The 25,972-nt window shown below is 41.8% G+C and overlaps 1 protein-coding gene across 2 annotated transcripts in view; it reads left to right on the top strand.

Annotated features, from left to right (window-relative positions):
• Stam2 (signal transducing adaptor molecule (SH3 domain and ITAM motif) 2) overlaps nucleotides 1-25,972 on the top strand; it is a gene marked incomplete at its 5' end in the record, with an annotated part of 41,485 nt that overhangs the window by 12,656 nt on the left and 2,857 nt on the right. Inside the window, 11 exon segments of one of the 2 annotated variants that reach the window (XM_013517489.1) lie at nucleotides 6,228-6,312; nucleotides 7,124-7,199; nucleotides 7,310-7,408; nucleotides 8,252-8,398; nucleotides 10,374-10,443; nucleotides 11,201-11,387; nucleotides 16,335-16,429; nucleotides 19,271-19,350; nucleotides 19,492-19,579; nucleotides 20,562-20,616; nucleotides 24,250-24,403. In XM_013517489.1, coding sequence (XP_013372943.1) covers nucleotides 6,228-6,312; nucleotides 7,124-7,199; nucleotides 7,310-7,408; nucleotides 8,252-8,398; nucleotides 10,374-10,443; nucleotides 11,201-11,387; nucleotides 16,335-16,429; nucleotides 19,271-19,350; nucleotides 19,492-19,579; nucleotides 20,562-20,616; nucleotides 24,250-24,403 — 1,136 coding nt within the window. 2 annotated transcript variants of the gene reach the window in all.

Raw genomic sequence — 25,972 nt, 5'->3', positions numbered from 1 at the left:
GTATGAGAAACCAAAAGTGTAAATAAGGACCAAAATGTATAATAGAGTTGGGGGAATTGGAAGAAAATGTTCAGATGTGAAGGGGAAATAGTGGAGGGAGAGGAAAGGAAGGAAGAGACTAGAAAATAGAAGGGAAGAAAATGAAACAGCTTTTATAAAGAGGAGAGGGGAATGCAAAAAAAGAAGCAAAATATATCGTGTACAGGTACAAATTCCCTTTGATGAATGATATCATTATGTTTTTTTTTTTTTTTTTTTTTTCTGGTACCAGGAATCAAACTCACGACATCGTGCTTGCCAGGCAAGCACTGTGCCGCTGAGCTAAATCCCCAGCCCCAAATGATATCATTATGTATGTCTAAAATGTACCAATAAAATAAAACCACTCCCTCCAAAAATAAATAAATAAGTAAGTAAAAGGCTCACTTTTGTCAGAAAGCAAGATCCTGCAGAGATTGAGCAGAGGAGAGCTTGGTTGCTGAAAAGATTACAATTAAAAAGATGCCAAGTACTTTACATAAGGACAATAGGAAAAATGGCTTTAGAGCATATCACATATCTTCAAGGCCCCACCCATCACAGGCTCAGAGGTGCTAGACTTAAGACTTTGATTTGAGAAGTGAGCCCCAAGACACCATGGTCAAGAAGGAAGGGCTACTCAAGAACGGGGTTGCTGGAATCTGTTGACACTGCTCACTATCCAGGCACTCAGAGACCTCTGCAGCCGTTGTTCAAGGGGGCCTGGCTTCTGCTTGAGCCGGAAGCAGACCTTGAAATCATTTACATGGTGCTGGTTTTATAAGCCTGAGGTGTTCAGGTGTTGTGGGATATTGGAAGCCTCTACCCAAGTTTCAGAAGGAGGTCTGGGAGGCCATTTTGTGGCCTCTGAGAGGGTGGTGTGTGAAGCTGTGAGAGTGAAGCCAGAAGTGGGGAGACCTCAGAAAGCTGGAAGGGTTGAGCAGAGCCAGCTCAAGGTAGAAGCTGTGAGGACTACAACCTGCGGTATCTTAGGGGCAGGGCCCCAAGCCATTGGGAGTTTGCATCTTACCACATCTTCCCCTGGGTGCTAGATGTGAAACTACAGGGTTTAACATGTTCCCATGGGCTTGAACCATTGCAGTGCATGCATGATCATCCCATCCAGGTGGTACAAGCCAATCTAATTACTTTTAGTGGTCTTTTACTAGTAAAGTTAATGAAAAGTCTATAAATGGACTGACTGTAGTTGCTTGAATTTGAATGATTACTGCCCAAATACAAGTATTAATAATAAAAAGTTAGTATTATTCACACTAATTAAAAAATTAATACAGGGGCTGGAGATAGAGCTCAGTGGTATGAGGACCTGCCCGGCAAACGCAAGGTCCTGCATTCAATTCCCGGTGCCACAGGGAAAAAAAAAGTGAAACAAAAAAAATATAATACAGTAATCAACAGATTTATTTTCAAGTGATTTGTTTCCATGGCCCTGATGAAACTGAAATATGACATCTGCTTTGCTAAATCAACATCTTTCTTGGTATTATTATAATCAGAGACACCCCACCCCCACCCCCAGAACTGGTACAGACTAGATCCTCTGCCTCGGCCTTCTGAGTGCTGGGATCACAGGTGTGCGCCACCATGCGTGGCTCTTTTTTGTGGCTGACAGTTAAGTTTGCCTTAAGAATCAGAGGAGACTTTTGATTTGGACTTGTTAGCAGTGTTGGAACTGTTAATACTTTGGCGGGTTTTAGAGAAGGACTTGGTGCATTTTGCATAAAGAGATACACATGAGCCTTTTGGGGGCCAGTATTAGAGTGTTATAGTTTAGAGCTAAAATGGCCCTCCACACCTCATGTATGTGGAAGGCGGTTGATTTGTGGTGGTGGTGTAGCTGCCTTGCGGTTGGAGGGTGGGGTCTGGTCAGAGGAGACAGGTCATGGGGCATGGCCTGGAAGAACGCATCTCCCACCTTGCTCCTCTGTTCCTGGTCTCCATCCCAGCTGCCGTTCCGTAAGGGGGATTCCTCCAAGCAGGTCCCTCCACCGTGCCTCCCCTCCTTCCTTGGATGGCAGCTGTGCTTACCTTTACACCGCCAGCACCACCTTCCTGCCTTGGAGCCAGCTGACTGGACTGAAAAAGTGGCCCCAAATAAACGTCTCCTCCGTTAAGTTGTGTGGATTTGAGTATTTTGTCCCAGTGACTAGGAAAGTGACTACCACACATGCCCCTTTGAATTGGAGCCTGCTGAGTGTGGACTGAATCCTTTTAAGGTGTGAACCAAATTAAACCTGTCCTTTTTTTCTTTCCTTTTGTTTTGGTTTTCTGAAACAGTCTCACCATGTAATTTTAGGCTGGGATGAACTGGTTATATAGCCCAGGCTGGCCTCCAAGCTGTGGGGATCTTCTTGCCTCAGCCTTCTAAGTGCTAGGATTACAGGGGTGTGTGACCACACCCAGTTTTAAACTTCTCTTTTAAGATGGGGAGTTGTGTCCAGCAATGGGAAGGCTGACTGATGAAATTCTTACTGTTGGAAGTACTGGCAAAAATATTGTAAAAATATTTTTCTACTTCTGCCACCCATCAAATGTGATGTTCTAGATTTATTAAGTGGAGCTCATATGCTAAAGATTTACATGTAAAAAAGAAATATTGTACAGACTAAAGAGAATATCTTTAGGTAGTTCAAACACCATGCCAGCTGACAATATAAAAAGAATGACACGTTCTTTCACAGTAAAAATAAATAAAACTGTCATGAACAATGAGAAGGGAGCAGCACAAACCCAGCAAATCATTTGTAATGCATATGCTTTCTCTTCAGACCGAGAGCAGAAAGCTAATCTCGTATACACACTATATGCATATATACATACATGCATGCACGTGTGCACACACATGCGTGTGTCTGTACGAAATTCCGTGCAGGCATCGCCCTCCCCACTTACCCTCCTTCTCAGCTGAGCCTCGGGGAGGGTGTTCCTCGGGCAGCAGCAGAGATGAGAGCTGTGCAGCCCGCTTGCTCCACGGCCTCTGTTGGTGTGTGGTGTTGAGGTGGAAGCTCTGCGGAGCCTGAAGCTTTGCGTAGGCTGCGCTGGGCATCGTGAAGCTCTTTCCGTTCATTTGCTCAGAAGCTGTGCTGCTGTTTGCTGTGTTGCATCGTTGTTACCTGGGCAAGAGGGTGTGGAGGAGCAGGCAGCGTCGTGCGTGCAGGTGTCACACAAGCGTTTATTGATGCCCACTACAAGCCCTTGATACTGTCTTGTGCCCTAGAAATAGTACTGGAGAAACAACTTTTTGCCATAATGAGCTTATGTAAATTCTAGGGCAGGTGTGGAGACTGACAATAAACAGAATATTTGCACGGTGAGACATCTACTGCAAAGCCTGTGCGTGAAGTCCTGTCCTCTTTAATATTTAGTCTATGTGGGCGTGAATGTAAACAGTACTCAGAACAAAGGGGACTGAGTACTTGATGGACTTAAAACCACAGTTGGCCGAAAAATTCTCACTAGCTTGTATAGGGATTTTGTGGTCTCTCTGTTGTTCACGTGTAAATGCTGTGTTAGGCAGCTGTTAAAATACTGGTATAGACGCATACTTAGGACCATGGAGAGATATTTCTAAGTGGAAACGTAAGTTAGGAAATCCTATGTTTAGCATGATCACAATATAATGGGTAATACTTTCTATTTTGGTGCCCATAATCAAACTCTGGACCTTGGGCTTGCCCGGCAGAAGGTGCCGGACCGCTCAGCTATCTCCCCGGCCGCTGATGGGTCGTGCTCTTGCACCACCTCTGAGCTTTCGGTCCTGAGAAGGGAGATCTAGTAGTGCCAGCCTGGGCCACAGCTCCTGCCCATTCATGTCCTCTGTGCTTTGCTGATGGACTTACCTGAGTGTGAGAGTAACTGGCTGCACCTGTCCCCTTCTGTTTAGGGCTGTCCACTCCAGTGATGGCAAACCTATGGCATGCGTGCTGCTATGGGCTGTTCGTACCATTGAAAGCTCTGAAGGATTTGCCTTTGTTGGGGCAGATTAGAGGGCTATAGGCAAAAAAACAAAAACAAATAAAAAACCCAGGGCAGGGTAAAATCATCACATGTTTATTTGTGGTTGACAGTTGTAAAATTATCACTTGCTTATCTGTACCCTACCATATACTTGAGAATTGTATTCCTTATTACTCGTAATTAAGAAATCCCCAATTGACCTTATCCCCTTCCCAGAAAAAAGGGCAAGGCCCTGGTTGGCCTAGAACACACCAGTCAGTGCAGAAATCATTTTTAGAAGCTAGTGTATCCCTCTCAGTATGACTTACGCCTCAGACTCCCGGGGCATCCTGAGCGGGGTTCCCCTCTCTTGCAGCACACTCTGCTGCTAAGACAGCTCTTCTTCTGCCTTCTCTGCATTTGCCATCCTTTAAGTAAGCTTTCTCTTTGCACGGTATCAGCCTGACTCCCCGTTTTCTGCTAAGAGCCCCACTTCTTCATTCTTTGCCACAGTAAGGGCAAGGACCCAAAAAGGCCAGGGATCATTCTGGGAGGCCCCTAGCCATTCCCTGGTCCCCCAGTGGACACTGCTCTAGTCTTTCCCTTGCCATTAAATTATTTTTCATTTACTGCTTGTCTTTACCATTGCTGAAACACAACACCCCACAGTTCCACAGCTCTGAGGAGGAGAGGTTTATTTGACTCACAGTTCGTAGAGGTTCCAGTCCATAGTCGGCTGGCTCCCAGGCAGGGCAGCAGGGCGGAGGAGAAAGAGCTCATGGCGTGGTAGCAGGAAGCATAGGACGATCAAGGGAGACACGTGTCCAGGCCTTAGCCCCAGTGCCCACTTACTCTGACCAGGCTTCCCCTTCCAGATCTCGTTCAGCTCCAAACCCCGGGGGCTGACCCCCTGATGAATATCATGCCCCATGACCCAGTCATTGCCCAAGTCCCTACCTGTGAGCGCATGGGGCTTTGGGGGACATCTGGAGAGAAACAGCAGCACTTCCTCATGAGTCAGTTGTGCAGAGCCTGCCTCTGCAGGGAGGGCCTGCCCCAGTGTAGCGCTAAAGCATGCCCTCCCTGGGGTTTGCAGCAGGCCCTTTGGCTTGTATACCTAAAGCGCCCAGTAGTGGCAACAGTGCCATTTTGCTTTGTTTCCTCATCTTGTTCACAGCTGTGGGCATAGAAAAGGTGGTCAGCTTTTAGGTGACCTCTTTGGGCACTTTGGACTGTGATCCTATTTGTATCAGTCAGTGCTTACTAGAGAAACAGAGGTAACACAAGATACACAATGTCTAAGGAGTTACGAGACCGGCCGACAGTGGCCCCCCAGAGTCGGAGGGCACGGTGCAGGGGGCGTCTGTTCGCTGGAGACCGAGGGGTTCAGTCCAGGGTCTGGCGCTCGCTGCAGTGTCCCGCGCGAGCCCGTGTCGGGAGGTGAGGGTCCGTGAGGAAGGCTGGGGACTCTGCGCTGGAAGCCAGGAGATGATGTCCCACCTGAAGGCGAAGACTTGAGCTCCTCCGAAGAAACAGAGGCGAATCCTTCTCCCTCATTTCCCCTTCATACCATCCAAGTGACAAGCCGCCCTACGCTGTGAAATTGCTGAGTTGATTTAGTTAAGCTTCTCTTACTCAAGTTGACACAATCAACCATCACACTATTTTATTTAACTTTACATAGATTTAAAAGTTTTCCTATATGTATATATAGAAAAAGTCTAGCCGGGTGTGGTGGCGCATGCCTGTAATCCCAGTACTCCCAGCACTCAGGAGGCTGAGGCAGGAGGATTGTGAATTCAAGGCAGCCTGGGCTACAAAGTGAGCTCAAGACCAGCCTGAACTGCATAGTGAGACCCTGTCTCAAAAAGACAAGGAAAAAAAAAGAAAACAAATGTCTAGAGAGATACATGTCGTAACTTTAAAAGAGGCTGGTAGTGTTGGATTGGGTTTTTCCCCATGTAGAATTCACTGAATTCATTAGGTATATAATTTAGACATAATGATACATTTTAAATCTTTGAAAAATATAGTCATCTGACTTCATATAAAAGGATCATTTAATTTTACCATTTAAAGTTGAAGTTAGTAGAAGTACTGTACTCTGCAGTTTATTCATAGCTCTTATTTTTGGCAAAGGAGAATATGGGCTTCTTAATCTTTTTTGTGGGCTCCCTAACGGTTGCATCCTTTTTGGTGTCTTAGTGTTTTGGGAACATATCCTAATTTTTGTGTATGTTAACATTTTACAGAAAAAGCTACAAATGAATACAATACCACAGAAGACTGGAGTCTTATTATGGACATATGCGACAAAGTTGGAAGCACTCCGAATGGGTATGATAACCAGTGAATATTTAGCAGCTTTATTAACCTATGCCTTTTTCATGATGTGACTTTGAAAGGACACCGAGGTGCTAATTTTAAACAAACTGTTCAACTATTTTTAAACTTCTTACTTAACTATTTAGTTTTGGGAGATAAAGGTAAACAGAGCCCATAGGTTGGGTTTATAAGTCTTATCTGGAAAGAATAAATGGAAGAGAGCTCCATTTGTAACCTGAGCTGTATTAACATAAAGAAAGGCTTGACACGACAGGGGCAGATGTTCACAATGAATGGATTAGTGACTTGGGCTTTTCCCTGTGACTTAGCATGTGTGAGAACCTTTCATTAACGAATAGGTAAATACAATAGGTAACGGAATGAAAAAAGTGAACTATAAAAGTGTTCTTGAGAGTGCATCAGTTTAACTGAATTGACTATATTCTAGAAGTTAAGAAAGTGACGGAAGCATTTAACGGGTTTTCATGGTGCATTCCCATGCTTGTGTCTGAATCTGCTGGATCACATAGCCAGTTCTTTACAAGAGGAGAGTGGGGAGCGTTCCATGGCCCGCTTCTCCTGTGTTGGCTTCTCTGTAAGATGATGTGTCTGTTTTGGAGTACACAGTGGTTGCAGCAATTATTTTTGGAGTTCTGTGAGTCTATGAACAAAAGATTGTAAAATCATTTTACAGACTTATTCCTTAACAAAGCAGAGTTTCTAGGGTTTTATTTTTAAAGTTATGTGGTTGGGAAATACCTTATACTTTAAATGTTGAAGTTGAAATTATAAAACAAAATACTATCTGTATTTTTTTTCTTAGAGCAAAGGATTGCCTAAAAGCCATAATGAAAAGGGTAAATCATAAGGTCCCTCATGTTGCTCTGCAGGCGTTAACTGTGAGTAAAAGTCATGTTATTGACCCAATTTTTAAAAGTGCTCTTATTCTAGTAAGTTATGTAAGATAATATTTCACCATTTATATATTAACTTTTATTGTTGTTAACAGCTTCTTGGGGCTTGCGTGGCAAACTGTGGAAAGATATTTCATTTAGAAGTATGTTCCCGTGATTTTGCAACAGAAGTACGTGCTGTGATAAAAAATAAGGTAAATTTTAGAAAGAGAAGAAATGTAAGTCATTTTAAAAAACATGTATTGTGCATCAATTAAATGATATGTAACAGAGTTATAGATAAAATTACTTTTAGGTAAATTAGAATGATTTAAACTTCTTGTTCTGAAATTTGATTTTTAAAAATTGATGGTATGAAAAATAGTTTTTCTCTCCAAAGCGTTATATGCTGTTCATAGGAGCTAATCTCTGAGCTCGAGTCAGAAGGCATTTCTTTATCCGCGGTGTGTAGACCGTCCTGTGTGCACAGAAATTGAGGCTTGGAGGGAAGTGACTTCTCCCAGGCCGTGCAGCCGGTGAGGTGGTGCAGTTGAGGTTGAGAGCTGGGTTTCTGTGACTCGAGACTCCCACTGCCGCTCTGTGTCGACTCCCGCGACGGCTGGTGCGCCAGGGAGACCCTTGCTGGGCGGGGCTGCGGGGGGCTGCCGTCTTTCTTCGTGACAGAGCCCTGAAAGCACCGCGACTTGGGCTGTCGGTGGCAGAAGTCCCAGGGTTTCAGTCAAGTTGGTACAGAACTCTTACCAGTGTTGAGAACATTAAGAAAACACAAGAATAATCTTTGAATATAAAAGATTTGTTGTCATTGTAGCAAAACTTAGAAATTGATGTTCTAGCAAAGTAATTTTACATGAAACGACCACATCTTGACAGGTAAATAGATATCTTTTGTCTATTACTCAGATGGACTGGGGATAGCTGGGCTTCCGTTGATGTTTATGTAATTAAGAAGAATTTTGGTGGTAACTTTCTTTTTAGGTAAATAATTTAAATATTTCTTTTAACTACAGGTTTTGTTTTTTCCCCCTTTTCTTTCAAAGGCTCATCCTAAAGTATGTGAAAAACTGAAATCTTTAATGGTAGAATGGTCAGAAGAATTTCAAAAGGACCCTCAGTTTAGTCTGATAGCTGCAACTATTAAGTCAATGAAAGAAGAAGGAATTACTTTCCCTTCAGCAAGTTCTCAGGTAAGAAATTGTTCAGACTTGCGGTTAGCCCTGTATACCTTTTTTGGTTTTTTTGCAGCAGGTTCTCACTGTGTAGTCCAGGCTGGCCTTGAAGTCACTATGTAGCCCAGGCTGGCCTCGAACTTGTGACATTCTTCCTGCCTCAGCCTCCCAAGTGCTGGGGTTGCAGGCGAGCCCACCATGCCTGGTTCTGGCTCTATTATTTTGAGGTATGTAGCTGGGCAGGGGTGTTCTGATCGTCGCGCGTCATCTCCGTCCCCCAGGCACCTCTCCAGCATGGTGCCCAACGTTTAGGAGACACTCTAAGAGTAAAGTGTTCTTCTTCCACGTAGTAGAACTTCGAAAAGTGAATGTGGCATAATTTATGTAAAATCACGTGAGAGGTTTAGATGTGTTGAACAGCCTTCGTGTTAAAAAATGTGTGGTAAATTTGGGGGTAGCCATACATGTGTCTGTAAACAAAGATCTGTAAGTGACAGGTGAGGGATGAAAAGCACAAAGGCAGACACCATCTTTCTGCTGTCAGGAGGAGAGTGGGAGCGGGCAACGGGGATGGTGAGGAAGTGAAGAGGTAGGATTTTGAGACTGAGATGTGTTATTAGGGTGGAGCGAAGAGCTGGGTGTGGTGGGGCACACCTGTAACCCCAGCACTCAGGAGGCTGAGGCAGGAGGATTGCTATGAGTTCAAGGCCAGCCTGAACTGCACAGTGAGACCCTGTCGAAGTAAAGAAGTAGTAGGAGGGGAGAAATGAACGAACACATTCATGGGGTTGAGTATTGTTTGTTGAAGAGTAAATATGCCTAAAATGAATAGTTTACAGTAAGGTGGGTGGAGCTAGAAGTTTACCTGGAGAGATACGGGGTAGTTTTAGTAAGACAGGGAGAGGGGCTGGGGTAGAGACCCACAGAGTGGGCTGGTTTTCTAGGTTTCTGGGAGAGCAGTGTGTCTTGCTTGGACCTCTGTCAGTGCTTTTTGTCTTCCAGTTACTATTAGGTTGCAGGCTAAGGAAAGAGACTGATGAAGGAGGTACTTTCTTTTCTTTTATGTTGACTGTAAATTAGAGACGAAAATAATTTAATAGCTGATCAGGCCGAAGGAAACGAGAGTTTATGAGATAGAAGGTACAGTTTTCTGAGTTTTCTGAAGTCAGTTCTGGAGTCATCTTTCATGAATCTCGTTGCACAGTATGATAAAAAATATGGTGACTGGTGCTTCCAGGTGCCAGCCGGAGGAAAAGCGGGCACGTAAAAAGATACTGCATGTGTCCTCATCCACCTTATTCACCAGTTGTGCCACCGTGCAACTTGTGTCTCTTCCCCAAAGTCAGAATGATCCCGAAAGGTCAGTGTTTTGAATTAATTGAGAACATGGAGGCAGCCGCAACAGCGCAGCGAAAGACACACCAGAGGGTTTCAGAGCCGCACGGGGCGTGGCAGGAACGATGGCGCAGGGGTGTGGGGCCTTACGGAAGGTTACTGGCAGTGTGTCTTCTACGGTCACGAGGATTTTAAATTTAAGCGTTTGCTGCATCTTTGAGTTACATCTCATTACTAGCGCCGTACCTGCCCTCCCTGTCCGTCCTCCTCTCCAACAGTAATCACGCCTCGGGCCTCACACTTGGCCTGGGGCTCTTTGCCTTTACCGCTCACCGAGGGGGACCTTGGGCAGCTGAGCGCAGAAGTGCGGTGAAGAAAGAGCCATCTTTATTCACTCTATAAATACTCAGCTGCTTTGTGTAGGCCAAGTTCTGTGTCAGATACTTAAGATTATGCGAAATGTAAGCCAATTCATGCCCTTTATGCATTTATAATTTTTGAAAACTCTTGCTTTAGTACTTGAAAACAGCTACTTAAAATGTCATGAAGAGCTTCACTTTCGTTTATATCAGTGGTTTTTGTTAGCTTCCGCAAGTAATCGCCGTGCTTCCGTTTTCTCTGAAAGGTACTTACGCTCCTTTTGCTCACACACTTGCAGACTGTCTCTGCCGCCGCCAAGAATGGAGCATCAGCGAGCAGAAGCAGAGAAGACGAAGACATAGCTAAGGGTGAGAAACCCAGCACGCAGGATTAGTATTGCTCCGAGTGCCCTCACCAGACAATCTCACTGAAATAAAACTTGTAATGGAACTGTGTTTTAGTTCTATCTTGTGCAGAAATCAGTAGAATCTTAAAATTAAGCAAAACAAATGACATGATGTAAGATGGGTTTAATTCATTTTTCCTCTTCAGTAATGCATATTTAATGACCTACCTTTGGAGAGATTACTTGTCACCTCTTCTTTAGTGCCAGAGTTATGAGTCAAGAACAGAAGTATGTTCACCGCTCGTCCTGTATGGAAAGCTCCCCATATCATAATGTCACAATCTGTTTGCTATAAAAATAATAGCTGCCGTATATAACAGTCTGTTACAATGAAGCATGAGCAAAACTGTACTTTAAAAATGCCGTGTTTTCCTGCCTTCCTGAAAGTTAACTATTTAGCATTTAATTGGACAAATAAAATATGCATAAGATTTATTATTAAATACAGTGATGCCTCAGTTTATGGACTTCATTTGTTGTACAGTTTTGGGCGAGATGTGTACTTTTGTGTTTGTGTGGGGAAGATGGCAGCGGTTATGTTTGTCAGCTGATGCAGAGTTTGCAAATGGAATCAAAATTTTGCCACTTTTGTTTGCAAACCAAATTATTTACAAACAGAACTGAGGTATTGCTGCATTACATTGTTTTCTAATGTTGTATTTTAAACTTTTTAAAAAACAATTCTGTCCTCTTCTTTGCATTTTACTTTTTCAAACTAGCTATTGAATTATCACTGCAAGAGCAGAAACAGCAGTGCGCGGAGACCAAGTCTTTATATCCATCTGCAGAAATTCAGTTAAACAATAGAGCTGCACGAAAAGTGAGAGCTTTGTATGATTTTGAAGCTGTTGAGGACAATGAACTCACCTTTAAGCATGGTGAAATTATCATTGTTTTGGATGACAGGTATGTTTTAAATCTTTAATTATGGAATATTCTGAAGTTTTTACTCCAGCATCCCTAATTGAGGATTTCAAATATTCAGTTCTTTGACTATCAGTGTATTTAAATCATAATAAAACCTTTTCATATCTTAATAATTTTTTCCTAAAATAAGAGTTAGAGTAAGTAATGCAAGTTGCTTATTCTTTTGTCAAATTTGCTAGTGAAGTATCCTTTATGTCTTGGATGAAAGATGTGTTAAGTAATACTGTTAATGACTACATTTGAAAAACATAAATGTTCAGTCACCCGGATGCATTTACACTGGGAGTATACCAAGGTTACTGGCAGAGAAACATCAGGAAGAGACGGTGTATTACGCTGATCAGAGCAACCAGAGGCTACTCTGCTTTTCCTTGATTCTTAACTTACTATCGTCTTCTCACAATTTCTTCGTCATTTGAAGTTGTAAGAAAGAACATATTGATCTATATTGAATCTTAAGTCTATTCTTTACTGAGCAATATCCCCAGTCCTTTCTAAAATTCTTCAAGATGAGGTCTTGGTAAGTTCCCCAGTGTGGGCTCAAACTTGTGATCCCCCTACCTCAGCGTCCCAGAGTACTGCGGTTAAAGGTATGGGCTACCATACTTTCCTTACTTTTATTTATAAAAGAAATTGAAGAGCCAGGCGTGGTGGTGCACACCTATAACCCAGCATTCTGGAAGGCTGAGGCAGGAGGATCATTGCGAGTTTGAGACCAGCTTGTGCTACAAAGTGAGCTCAAGTCCAGCCTGAACTGCATAGCAAGACCCTGTCTCACCAAAAAAAAAAGAAGAAAAAAAGAAATTGATGAAATTTAGCAGGAAGAGACCCTGCAGCTTGTTGCTATGAACAGAGATTACAAATGTATTTGTTTTTCATTATAAATAACTCACTGAGGATATAGTAGTTTAGTATAGTTTTTTTTTTTAATTTTTATTTTAAAGAGAAAAAACAAGTAAAACAAAATTTCATAACAAGATAATAGGAGAATAACAATGGTTAATACATTGCATGTTGTTATCTTTAAATTAGTTACTCAGTGTGCAAGATATATGCATTTAATTGTCCAAACAATATTAGCACAAACCTTTCTTTCCAGTGAACTAAGAGAAGTTAGTAGTATAACTATCTTTGTGTGTGTATATATATAATATATATATAAAATATATATATATGTTTTTGCTTTTTCCTTCCTTCTATTTACCTTCCCCCATCCCAGTTTCTCTTTCCTTTTGAAGTTTCAGTATCTATTGAAATACCCATTTTCTATTCCGTATCCATTTTACAGTATCGTACATTTTGAATCTGATTTAGTCTAGTATAGTTTTAAATGAGTAGAACATATAATGGTCTTCGCTGCAGTAAATATTTATTGAGAAAATATTGCATAATAGACTACAATACAAAATGTATGAGGACACGGTTCTCTTTCCATCGAACCTAAAGTAAAATCAAGGAGTTAAAATTACTGTACAGATAATTATACAGACGGAGAACGTGGGTGCAAAAGGAGAGGGCCTGCTGGAGGCTAAAGGGGCAGAGTTGCGCTTGGTGCCAGCACGTGGGAAAGACTCATTCGGGAGCCCATTTCAGGTGAACCTCGGTTAATTCTGACAAGACAGGAAATGTCTTACAAGTAATTGAGAATGGGAGAAGAAAGGCCTCAACAGTCAAGATAGCACGTGTTCACTGAGAAAAACTTATTTATCTGATAGGGTTTCACTGTGCAGTTCAGGCCGGCCTTGAACTCACTTTACAGCCCAGACCAGCCTTGAAGTTGCAGCAATCCTCCTGCCTCAGCCTCCTGAGTGCTGGGATTACAGGTGTGTGCCACACACCTGGCCTGATTACGCATCTATAAAATTACAGTCATTAATAAATAGAAATCTGCAAAATGAGTATTTTTAATCTAAGATTCAAACTTAGAACATTACTTTTGTATAATGAGATTTTCTAAAATAAATTGCTGTCCCCAAGTTAAATATAGTACTGATTGGTGACACAGATGCCTCCCAGATCCGTGCTGCCGTGTGCTGTGTGGTACTTAGCCCTTCTCTTTTTCTGTTTAACCAGAAGAGAAAGACTGAGAGTCTTCTTTACAGTCACCCATGATAGTATTTGGCGTTCATGTGGCATTAGGTACCTAGTATAGTCTCAGGACCTACGGCAAGTAGAGGATTATATTACTGGGCTACACCATGTCTTTTTCACTAATATCCATTTAAAGCATAAATTTATTAAATGATTTAGACTCATGAAATAAATTTCTGTTAATACTTTATCATTTTTAAAAAATCCCTTTTTCCTTTGGAATGCTAAGCTAATCCAGCATGCATATGCCGGAAGAGATGGGTGGCCACTGTCAGTCTGACAGTGGGACTCTTGCTGTAGTTACGCATACATGTTCTGTCTTGGGTTGAACGTTGTTACCCTCTTTGATTAGTAATCACTGGTAAGACAGTAAGCACAAATACAGACTTAGGGCCTGAAGTTACATGGCAGTCTTAGGGTGTAAAGAAGTTGTCCAGATGATCAAGAAAAGGACTCTTTATTGTTTTTAGATTTCTATGGAATTAAAAATAAAATTATTCACATGAAGGATGCCAAAGCCCTTGTAAATATGTCATTCTTCAACCTCAGCTTGAGAAACCTGAGTTGACTAAAAAAAGTACACATTTCTTAATCAGAATACATTTAAAAAGCCTTTCACTTTCTACATTTTAAACTTTGTCTCACTGCTCATTTTGTTCTTTATATAAGCATTTCAGATAATTAAGTGGAAATCATAGTTCCAAAAGTGTCATGTTCTCATTAGGCCTCTGTGGCCTTGTACAATTGGTTCTTTGCTTGGAAAGCCTTTTCAAAGGAAACCAAAGCCTTGGAAAAGAAAATGAACTTTACTTGCAAGGAAGATTTGCAGGTCCAAGCTTTAAAAGACTTGGTTCCTCAAATAAAAAGTACAAAGATATTTTAAGGAAAAGACCCCCACAAGATTACATAGATTTCCCAGTTTACTATTTCTGTTTGTTGTAGAAATAGCAGTGTTCTTACAGAATTATTTTATCCATAAAGTCATTCTGTTGTTAGCTCTTGCAGAAGTCAGGAGGTGATTTTTCAAAAAATCGCTCCCGAGGTTTCGTCGACGTTGAGCCGTGTACTAGGTAGGGTGGTCTTGGTGTAAGGGACAGCATGAAGCGCGGCCCGGACGCCGGGCTGTGTGAAGGCTGCGCCGTGTGGGATTTGTGCTTGGGCTCAGGCGGGCAGTGGGAAGGCCATGCGCAGGGACGAGGAGAGGCAGGCTTCTTTAATGGGGCTTGGAAGAAGGCAGGGACGTTGGGCGGGAAGCGCTTCGTGGGCCTCGATGGTCAGAGTTCTCTGGCTCTCTGGTGCCTCAGTGGACAGGGTCCTTAGGCGTCCTCTGTAGATGTCTGCGTGCCTTGAAGTGGCCTGGTGTTTGGAAGACTCCATGCCTGTCTTCTCTCTCTTGCGACGCCCTGTGTCTTGAGGGCCCCAGTCCCGAGCTGGGAAGAGCGCCTCTGCTGGCAGCAGGTTGGGTACCCTGTATCTCCCTACTTTTGAGCTCCTTTTCCTCCTGGTGGGTGCTTACTTAGTCTTCAGAGCCCACCATCTCAGATTTTATATTCTCTGAGAACCCTTTCCCTTTCCTGCTTTTATCTCCCAGTAGAGCTGAGTTCTCTGTGTTGCTACAGCGTCTTGAACGTATGTATATAAGACCGTTTTTCCATACTGCACGTTGAGTGTTTTCTTTATATGTATCTCTCCTGCTAGATTGCAGAGGGTGGGTCAGCGCTTCCCGGGAGGGAAGAAGTAGGAAAGAGAAAACGGTTCCCAGCAGATAAAGCAAGATGGAAACTGAAACACTGAGCTTGGATTTCAGATTTCTTCAGGGCAAAAAGAGTATCTTATTTTTGTAATTTCAGTGCCTAGCCTGAAAGTACTGGTTCTGTCCATGATAGACTTCACTTTTTTTCAGTACTGAGCCGTGACCCCAACGCCTTCACACTGAGCTGTATCCCCACCCTTTTTTACATTTTGAGACAGACTCCAGCTAAGTTACCTAGACTGGCCTAGAGTTTGTGATCCTGCCTCCGCCTCCCCGAGGGCTGGGGTTCTAGGCAAGTACCACAGTTTGCCCTTGGTAGATTTTCATAGAGGTTAGCTGAATAATCTGTTCATGGTAAAGTTTATGTCCCTTACACTTCCACCATTTTTCACTTAGTTATGATTTATTCTTTTCTCATATAAAAAGCTCTAAGTATATATGCCACATTTAGAATTTTACTTAATTATCAAATGGTTTGGGTGGAATTATAGTAAGGGATTACCTTAATTAGGGTGTTTAAAGTTGAACAATAAACCTAATCTCTACAGACATGAATAAGTTGAATAGTGTGTTCAGTGAGTTCCTGTGATAAAACTTAAAGAGATAGGCAAGATCTGCAAATACTGATACGTGACAGTGGAAAGATCTGTGAGGATGAACGTCTGTGTGTGTGTGTCAGAGTCACGTGTCCCGAGCCACAAGCACTACAGGAGAGTGTGACTGGCAAGAAAGTGGCGCGCCAGCTGCGTGGTGGCGCTGCAGGGTGGCTGTGAGTTCGGGACTCAGCCACTGAGAAAGGGGGCTGTGGTCTTAATTACACCTGAGTTTTTTTTTGTTTAACACCAGAGTCAGATGTGATCAGTCATTGACTGGTTTTAAATTTAGGTGTGGGGATAGGAATGCCTATTGTTTTTGTACTGTTTGATATTTTCTAATTAAATTTAAGAAAATCATCTTGTACATACGGGTGGGTTGAACCACTGTTTTCAAAGTAGGTTAAATTGCCTTCTTACTCTGCCCTCTCGACACAAAGCGCGGAAGGACAGAGGAGCGAGTGACCTCCTTTGCGCTGCCTTTTTCAGTGACGCCAACTGGTGGAGAGGAGAGAGTCACAGAGGGGTAGGGCTCTTCCCGTCCAACTTCGTAACAACTGATTTAAACGTGGAGTCCGAAGCAGGTAAGCTGCATCTTAGAGCATATTTCCTCTGCTAGGGTTTTTCACTTGAATTTTATGATTGGCATTTAACTTCTGTTACTCAAATCAGTTGTTTATAGTCATTGTAATTCTACCTATTTTTTAGCCAAGTAATGATCCATCCCACGTCAACCCTGGAAACTCTTCCTTATATTTTAAATCCTTTGAGAGAATATTTAAACTAGGCTTAGTGGTAAATGTCTGTACTCCCAGCACTCTGGGAGGCTGAAGCAGGAGAATAGCAAGTTGGAGCCCAGCCTGGGCAATTTAGTGAGACTCTGTGTCAAAATAAAATATGAAAAAGGGCCAGAGATGTAGCTCAGCGCTCCGTCTAATTACACAGTGTAAGAGGCAGTTTGTGTCTGTTGCGTAGAGAATATTTTCACGCATCACTGAAGCACGGAGAAGGTGGGGGTTTGCCACGTGGAGGAGGCAGGTGGCTGCAGTTACGTTTTGTACTTTACCTCTCGGGTAACTGGACCCTAGAGAACTTGAGGCAAGCATAAAGCAGTGTGATCAGGATTTTAAAGTGTCTGGTTCAGGTCTGGTGAACTTCCCTGGATTCTGCAGCTGCAGATTACCCGCCTCAGTCCCTGACAGCTGAGCTGTGGGTGCTGCCGTTTCCTGTGGGCAGGGCGTGGGAAATCTCAGTGTAAGCTCATGGTAATACTATTGATGACAAGAGAAGAAAGAGCTAAGGTTTTTGAACACTTATTATTTGTCAGACATTTTACAGTTTTATTTAATTCTTACAGTTCTGTCAGATACTTTGGTTACTCTATTTTGTAAATAAGGCAACGCTGATTTATGATGTATCTAGTGAGTGGTAGAACTAGGATTCTAAAGTCAGACAGGGGGGCTGGGGATTTAGCTTAGCGGCACAGCGCCTGCCTGGCAAGCGCGAGGTCGTGAGTTCAATTCCCGGTACCGGAAGAAAACCCCAAAAAATAAATAAATAAATAAAGTCAGCCAGTCTGACCTTAAAATATAATTAGACTCTACTTAGACTGCCTCACAGAGGGATATAATGGACCCTTTTCCAGTTCTAAAGAAAGAACCTAAAATGAAAAGTCTGTACGTCTTGTGTTGTATTGTGTTTGTATGCATCAGATGATGTTTTCAGAAGAATTGAATGTTGCTAGATGTGGTGGTGCTCACCTATAACCCCAGCACTCAGGAGGCTGAGGCAGGATTGCTGTGAGTGTCAAGTCAGTGTGGGCTATATAGCAAGTTCAAGGCCAACCTGGACTACAGAGAGACCTTGTCTAAAAAAAAAAAAAAATTGTCGTGAGGGTGGATCCTGGTTTGAATATTAAGTACTTTGCTACTAGTTATACTCATTTTTCTAGGCTGACTCTCCAGGTATGTAGGAGTATTGGAGACATCTCCTTAAATAGTTTTTAAAACCATGTGCTTAGGGTCCTGTATAACAATTTCCCCATGACATAAGCTGAAGTAATTGAACTGCAGTTTCGAAAGTAAAACATAGGGGCTGGGATGTAGCTCACTGGCACAGCGCCTGCCCGGCAAGCACAAGGCCCTGAGTTCCATTCCCGGTACCGGGGCGGGGCGGGGAGTAAAAATAGTGAATTTGGGGAGGAAGGGGTGGGCTGAAATGATCGAGATACAGTATGTATATGTACCATTCTCAAAACACAGTTATTATGTATCAAAACCATACACTAAAAAAAATATTTAATATGTTTTCTTTTGAGAATGCATGGAAATAGTAACTTTATATTAACTAAAGGTGAAACTGTTTTGACTGTTTAGTGTCTCCTATTTTTAGGATATTTATTTATATATATATTTGTAGTGTATGCTTTTGATACATAATTGCATTTGGGGAATGGTACGTCTATATGTGTTGGTACATATAGAGCTGTGACCTTGGTTTTTAGTATATTCCTGTGTTATATTGAGCTGTATTGTGTAGGACATTGAAAGCTAGCCAGATATTTAAAGTAACTGTTAGAACTTAAAAATCCTTTGGTTACATAGATTTTTTTTTTTTTTTGGTACCAGGAATTGAACTCATGACCTCAGGCTTGCCAGGCAAGCGCTTATGCTGCTGAGGTGTATCCCTGGCCCCAGATTTGTATTTTTTTAAACCAAAATTTACTTAAAATTCAGTATGTTCTAGTGACAGGGAGTCTTCTGAGCATGTATACTTGCAAGTTACTTTTGGCTCTCTTGTGAGGCTGGCGCGTCACTCGCTGGGAGAGTGTTTACCTCGCATGTACCAGTCCTGGGGTTCCACTCTCGACACTACAAGAATTAAAAAACAGAAGACAAGAAAGGGTACTTGGTTTGTGTTGTTTTAGCTGTTATCAAAGAGATTAAAATCAGGTCTAACTTTGTTCATATAAGAAGTAGAAGTTTTTCCTTAATAGAAGGGAGAAGTGTAGCCGGAACTCACCAATGTCACTTGGGAATCGGCGTAGTAGATAATGGTGCACATGTATATTTTTCACCCAGTGGTAACCCTCAATTTCAAGTACGTGCCTGCATTGACAGCTTCTGCTGATGGTGCTCACTTGTTCACCCAGAGCCTAAGTTCCATGAATCCAGGGATTCTTCCTTCATCCATTGGATATGTGTAAATACCTAGACTGATGCTTGGTGCATGCAAGTGCTGAATATATACATGAGTATTTGTGACGTGAGTGACCCTGAGTGAACATATGTAATACTTCTGTTTATGAAATGTGATGCCTAAGGAACCTTTTTTTCTTACAGATAATCATAGACCACTTATAAGTTAATGAATAAATTATCAGAGTAAATGCTAAAAACTGAAAGATTACTTTGTTTCCATAGCAGCTGTGGACAAATTGAATGTAACTGATGAGGATGTGGAGGAAATTAAGAAATCAGAACCTGAGCCTGTTTATATAGATGAGGTAGAGTCCTTCTTTTGTTTAATAGTTAAACTGTCAAGACTTTGAAAATGTATTATCTTTGAGAATGCATGAAAATAGTAATTTTATATTAACTGAAGTTAAAACTGTTCTGACTGTTGAGTGTCTCCTGCTACTTTTTAGGATAAAATGGATAGAGCCCTGCTGGTGCTCCAGAGTATAGATCCAGCAGATTCAAAACCAGATTCCCAAGAACTCTTGGACTTGGAAGGTACTTACTCAGTATCAGTACCAGTTGGATGCTAGTTAGTATTTTAGCTGTTCATGATGGCTTGAGTTTCTTCTCCTTTCGGTCTGCGCTTTGAGATTAGAAGACACCGGTGGGGAACAGACAGTGCAGTAACATAGTAGGAGTATCACTTCAGCGTATTGTCATTTATGCATACCCTTTTCTGGAAGGAAGTCTCAGTGTTTCTGTGAGCCACTAGTGACACTGGTTGGAGATTTGGAGCCCAGACACAACAGAATTGGAAATAATAGCCTATTAAATTAATTGAATCAGAATATTAGAAGCTCGTGATCCTGTCTGATTCTCTTGCGTACCATGCCTTTTTGAATGTCCACTCTATAATACTAAATGTTAACCTTGCAGTGTAACCCACTTGATGCATGCTGATGTACTAGTCTCTGAGAAATTTGAAGCAGTTAAAACACTTATTTGTACCTTTTTAATCCTTTGTAAGAAAGATATCTGTGGTAAATGGATAAATTTTAATTCTTTTCATTGTCAAAAATCACCTGGTTATAAATATAGCATAGTGTGCTATTCATTATATGTGTGTTTATGTTTGGAAATGTACAAAATGTTTAACGTTTCTGTGATGGAAAATTTCATATTTAGTCTGCACGTGGTCGTATGTTCTACAGTGTGGCTCACGTTCATCCTACTCGGCTAGTAGTTTTCTAAATTCCTTTTGACTTCAGGATAGTTCCAAGTAGTGTAGTCTGTAAACGTAATAGTTCAGAGGAGTATGATGAGATTTTAAATTTCAGCCTGGCTTTGGTCACATGGTAGTAGCATAGTAGTATTTCTGCTAAATAGTATTAAAATTGGACCTTAAGTCTTTGCTCTAGCATAAACTGAATTTATGATGCATGGTACTGCATGTTGGTGCTTTGCTGTTAAAAATTGTTGAAATTGTCTTAAACTGGATGAAATTGCTACAATTTTATGTTTTTTTTTTTATTTACAGATATCTGCCAACAGATGGGTCCAATGATAGATGAAAAACTTGAGGAGATTGATAGGTGAGATTTTTTTAAGCAAAGAATAAAAAATGGTTATCTTAGCTTTACTTGTTCTTTGCAAATGCAGAACTAGTAAAAGTTTTTGCTGTGGAACTGTACTAACTGTTAAAATTATTTTCTCAGTTTCCCAAAGTCATGCAAGGTAATGGCAAGCTGGTGGTCTGATTTTGGTAGGGAATTGTTTTGTTTTTTATGCCAGCATTGTGGTATACATAGCTCGTGGACTTTTGTTTTTATCACACCAGTCATTTTTCCTTTGGGCTTGAACTGAGGGAAAGTGACTGATGGAGAGCAAATGAGGAGAGAACAGAATAAAGCCGGAGATCTTAGCTGGTGTTGCCGTGTGATGAGTAGTCAGTCAGCACAGCGACCTTTTGGGAAGGTAAACCCCGTGCCGCACGCTTTCTCCTCATCTCCCTCCTCCTTACTTCTTCCCGTCGCACCTCTGATTATCCAGCCTGATGGTTTAGAAACAGCAGCGGCGCTCAAGGGTGAGCTGTATCGAGAGCTCTACGCTTTAGCTTGATTCTGCCTTCCTTCGATTCCTCGGAGCTTTCTCTCAGAAGTTGAGAGACAGAAGCCATTGTGAATGGGAGGTGGAATAAGGCCTTCCTTACTACTCAGGTGTCTCCCTTCCTAGCCTCTGTCTGTTAAACTGCTGTGTAACAGCACAAGGAGAAAGGGATGAAGTAGGACCAAAGTTTAGAAGGAGAAAAGGAGCCCTGTTTTCTGCTTCTGCCGGAGAAGGGCCAGAGCAGCGAGGCTTTCCAGTCCCTGAAGACTGTAAGTTTTGGCCCGTAGTGCATTTTTCATGAGTTGTGTTTGCTACAAAACTTAAACATAAATCCCCGCGGCAGTTAGTGAAATGTTGATAACAGGTTCATCATATTTTAGAGAGAGCAGTAAATGTCTACTTAGACATCTACTCCATAGTTTTGATGCAAAGACGTTAATGGTTACTAAATGATCAAACTGAAAAAGATTAAAAAGAAAATATACTAAAAAGATAAATGGGGGCGGAAGATACAGCTCAGTGATGCAGTGCCTGCCTGACAAGTGCAAGGTCCTGAGTTCAAGCCCTGGTACCAAAAAAAAGAAAAAGAGCTGGGCGTGGTGGTGCACGCCTGTAATCCCAGCATTCAGGAGACTGAGGCAGGAGGATCATTGCAGAGTTCAAGACCAGCTTGGGCTACAAAGTGAGCTCAAGGCCAGCCTGAACTGCAGAGCGAGACCCTATCTCAAAAAGACAAGAAAAAGAAAAGTGATTAGTACAACCCTAGGTATGGGTAGGAGAATAATTACAAACTTTTCTGGAGCCTAAAAGTAGTCTCAATCTTTTAACCCAGCAATTTCAAGCCCGTCCTAACTATTTTAGGACACTGTGGAGATTTAGCTGTTAAGGGTTCATCACAGTGTTACTTATGACAACAAAATTGAAAGTAACCAGTACATCCACACATTCTACCCTAGCAGGCATTGTCCTTGATCCATACCTCTGACATGGAAAGATGTGATACATAGAAAAAAGGGCAGAAGACAAGTCAGTACAATCTTACTTTTGTTGATTAAAAGAATGTTACTAAGGAAAAACATCTATAATTAAAACTCAGAGTGACTTTCTCTGCTGAGTGAATTTTTGAATGAGAGCTCATCTGTCATCAGATCTCTTACTAGTTTGTTTTTGATTAAGTCAGCTGGCATTTTCACGGTCACTGGTTACAGACGCAGCTTCCATTCTGGAAAATAACTGGCTGTGCTTCAACAAGTTTTCATTGACTATTTCCCCCTGCTAGGAGTCTAAAGATGAATGGAATGTCATTTCTTCTCTTGAATGGGTCATCAACAGCTTGTTATTCCTAAGAAAAACGGCTCTACCGTCAGAAAACAAAATTGCTATTTCCCTTCAGTCTGTCATGGTGCAGTATGCAGTTTTGTAGCATTTATCATCCTGAGAAATTGTATTAGCTAAAGGTGTAAATTGACTCCAAAAGCAGGTTTATTGAAGCGAGGTCTGCTGTCTGGCCTTGGCTGTGTTCCGGACTGCTCTAATCCGTTTTTCTGCTCTCCCCAGGGTAGTCTCTGCTGCCCTGATAAGAGCCTTCCTCACCCTTGCCCCGCACACCCTGCGTGCTCCTTTGCCTGCCCTTACTCACGCTGTCCCGCCCGCCTCACACAGGCTTCCTTCTCGGCTTCCTGTGTGTCCTCTGTAAGGGCCAGCTTTGCCTTTCCGGTTCACCACAGCCCAAAGTAATTTTTCTAAATTCTTCTGCTCTCTCCCTATTCCATATAGTTTTGGGCTCCATTGTATGTTATGTTATGTGCTGTCTTTCATGTTCTTAACCTCGTCTCCCCAGTAGATTGTGATCTCTTTGAAGATCTGCTTGCTTTTCTTCTAGTATAATTGCAGACATAGTTCATTAAAAATTCGGTATTTGAGATTATGTCTCAGATCTTTAAAGGTGATAGTGCAGTGCAGTGATTATGGCTTCTACTGTATTCTCTTAGTATTTTGTCAGCATACTGGGTTATATGTACGAAATACTTACGGTTCTTAGTCACACATTTGTTAGCATGTACGCTTAATTTCTGTAGCTTTGGGTGGTTTACAGCTCATATTTTCAAAAATAGTTTGACCTGCTTTATATAGTCATTCATGCAAGAGAGAGAACAAGCACTTTTTTCTTTATTCAGATATAACAGATTCTGATAGAAGAAAGGTAAAAAGTTTCGTAGGAGTCAATCCATGTTTTTACCTGGCTGGCCTTTGTCTGTTTGCCTACTTCTCTTCCTTGCCTGTGCTTATATGGAAATGATCCCACCCAGTAAGCAAGTTTGTGGATACTGCAGGGCAATTAAAAAATGGCCATTTAACTTCTATAAAATTGTCAGTTGCAGAAGTACAGATAAAGTTATACCAAGTCAGTACAAGCTTGTATGAGCTCTTCAGTTTCCCTGGCAATAGGAAAATACTGTGTACAAATGAAGTGTCTGGTTTGACTTTCTCAAAACCAGGAGACCCGTGGAAAGCACAGTAGAGATCAGCTTGTGTATACATTTTTACTTGTATTTTTGACGATGATTATCAGAATACATTTAAGTGAAAATGTGTCATTTTCTTCAATGACTATGCCTTTATTTTAGTCATATTATATTTCACAGAGGCCCTGGGCCTTACCCAAACACTTCCTTTTACTGAGATTTATAATTAGGGCTGGGATTCTTACCTAAATTGAGAAACTTATTTTTCTTTATAATTGAATTTTCAACAGAAACCTATAGTTATTAAACTTAATTTTCCTCGCACCACAATTATGAATTGGTTGCTTTTCATCAGATAAGTCATATCAGCCTAACTAGTAAAGGATTAATTTCCCTCCCTGTTTCCTTCTGATAATTTCACGGTATATAAAAAGAACCTTTTAAGATATGGTAGGAAATGTGCCAAATTTAAAAAATAATTTACATTGCTAAATACATGCTTTAAAAGTTAGAAGAGGGGCTGGGGATTTAGCTCAGCGGCAAAGCGCCTGCCTGGCAAGCGCAAGGTCATGAGTTTGATTCCTGGTACCGGAAGAAAAGACAAAGACAAAAAAGAAGTTAGAAGAGTATGAAAATGTTTTTCTTCTGCACCAGGAAGCATTCAGAATTATCCGAATTGAATGTAAAGGTCCTGGAAGCCCTGGAACTGTATAACAAATTGGTGAATGAGACCCCGGCATATTCAGTCTATTCAAAGCTCCACCCTTCAGCACATTACCCATCTACATCAGCTGGGGTTCCACTGCAGGTGAGCATGTTTTTTTAACACATTTTTCAGGAAGCCTGGCTTGGTGGTGCCAGCCTATAATCCCAGCACTCGGGAGGCTGAGGCAGGAGGATTACTGTGAGTTCGAGGCCAGCCTGGGCTACAAAGTGAGCTCAAGGCCAGCCTGAACTGCATAGGGAGACCCTGCCTCAAAAAGACCAAAGAAAAAAAAAGATTTGTTTGATTTACATTATTATTATTCAAAGGTTTGGTTAATGAACTTCTTTTGTTCTCCGATCATGCACTGTATTTCTTAGATGCTTAAATTCTTAAAGATGTGTGTGTAATGAAGACATAATACAGGCCTGTGAGGTATGGGTGGGACAAGCCATCCATAGTCGGCATCTTTTCCCAGTACTTCTTACCTTTTTTGTGCTTGCCAGCTGACTTGAATATCTGCATCCCCCTTTTAAAGCCTTTTCCAAATTTTAGCCACTTTACAAACTCAGAATGACTTAGATGAGCAAAATTACTGTTAGCTTACGATGACTGCGTACTCTGTAAAAGAATGTGATGGAGACCCTAAGAAGACAAGGCAGGATGTGGGTGCGTAAATTAGGTGATGTAACATAATTGCTAAGTTGGAAATGGTTCCTTCGGTAACTCACACAAGACAAGGTGCATTTATCGAATACTCCGTGACCCAAACTTTTCAAAAATTACGTAGGAAGAAGGATTTATGGATGGGAAGACGCTGGAGTTTATTTAGTGTTGCTTCTGTTTGGAGGGCTGTTTGTGGCTGTTGTGAAAATGGAATAAAATGGAGCACTAGCTTGGTTAACTAATGCCTCTGCTAGCCAGTGCTGCGTCGGGTGACAGACACGGCTGCGGTCATCTTCCCCACGTACACAGTCCTCTCCCCCAGAACTGTAAAACAAAGTTTGTAAACTGAGGTACCACTGGAGAAGTATCCACTGTGTGAGAGGACAGCGTATTTGCTGCTTTGTGTCTGTGAAGGGTTGTCATTTCTTTGCCAAGTTTTTGTGTTTAGTTGCATTCTGTCTCTAATCTGTTTGGCTAAACACAACTTTTTTTTGGTGGTGGTGGTACCGGGTATTGAACCCAGACCAAACGGAAATTTGGGACTCCTCCTGCCTCGCCCTCCCAGAGTACTGAAGTTACAGGTGTACGCCAATATGTTTGGCTAACCACAACTAATTTCTCTGAAGTTAACTTTGTATCGGTGTGCTTCTTCACATAAACTCTGTCTACACTGCTCACATGGAAAATGTACTTGAAGTTCGGTGTGGTAGCACACATCTGTAATTATAGATCTCTGGGAGTCTCAGGCAGGGGTATCACAAATTTAAATCCATCCTGGGCAACTTAGCAAGACCCTGTCTCAAAAAAAAACAACTCTGCTAAGATAATGAAGTTTCTAATTTAAAAAATGGCTGTTGTGGTAGAAGGCCATTCAGAACTTGGACTGCAAAACGGGTCTATTCCCACAGTCTCTACCACTTGTCAGAGGGTTGTTGTGTGTCTACCAAGGAGGTTATGATTGTACCTCATGTAGTTTATTTGGCAAATCTGTATTCTGAATTTTTTTTT

This window comes from Chinchilla lanigera, unplaced genomic scaffold (assembly GCF_000276665.1).
Source record: "Chinchilla lanigera isolate Chin_1 unplaced genomic scaffold, ChiLan1.0 scaffold00039, whole genome shotgun sequence".
In the NCBI taxonomy this organism is placed as follows: domain Eukaryota; kingdom Metazoa; phylum Chordata; class Mammalia; order Rodentia; family Chinchillidae; genus Chinchilla; species Chinchilla lanigera.
Note: the sequence above shows the minus strand (reverse complement) of the source record. Positions and strands in the feature narration are given on the sequence as shown.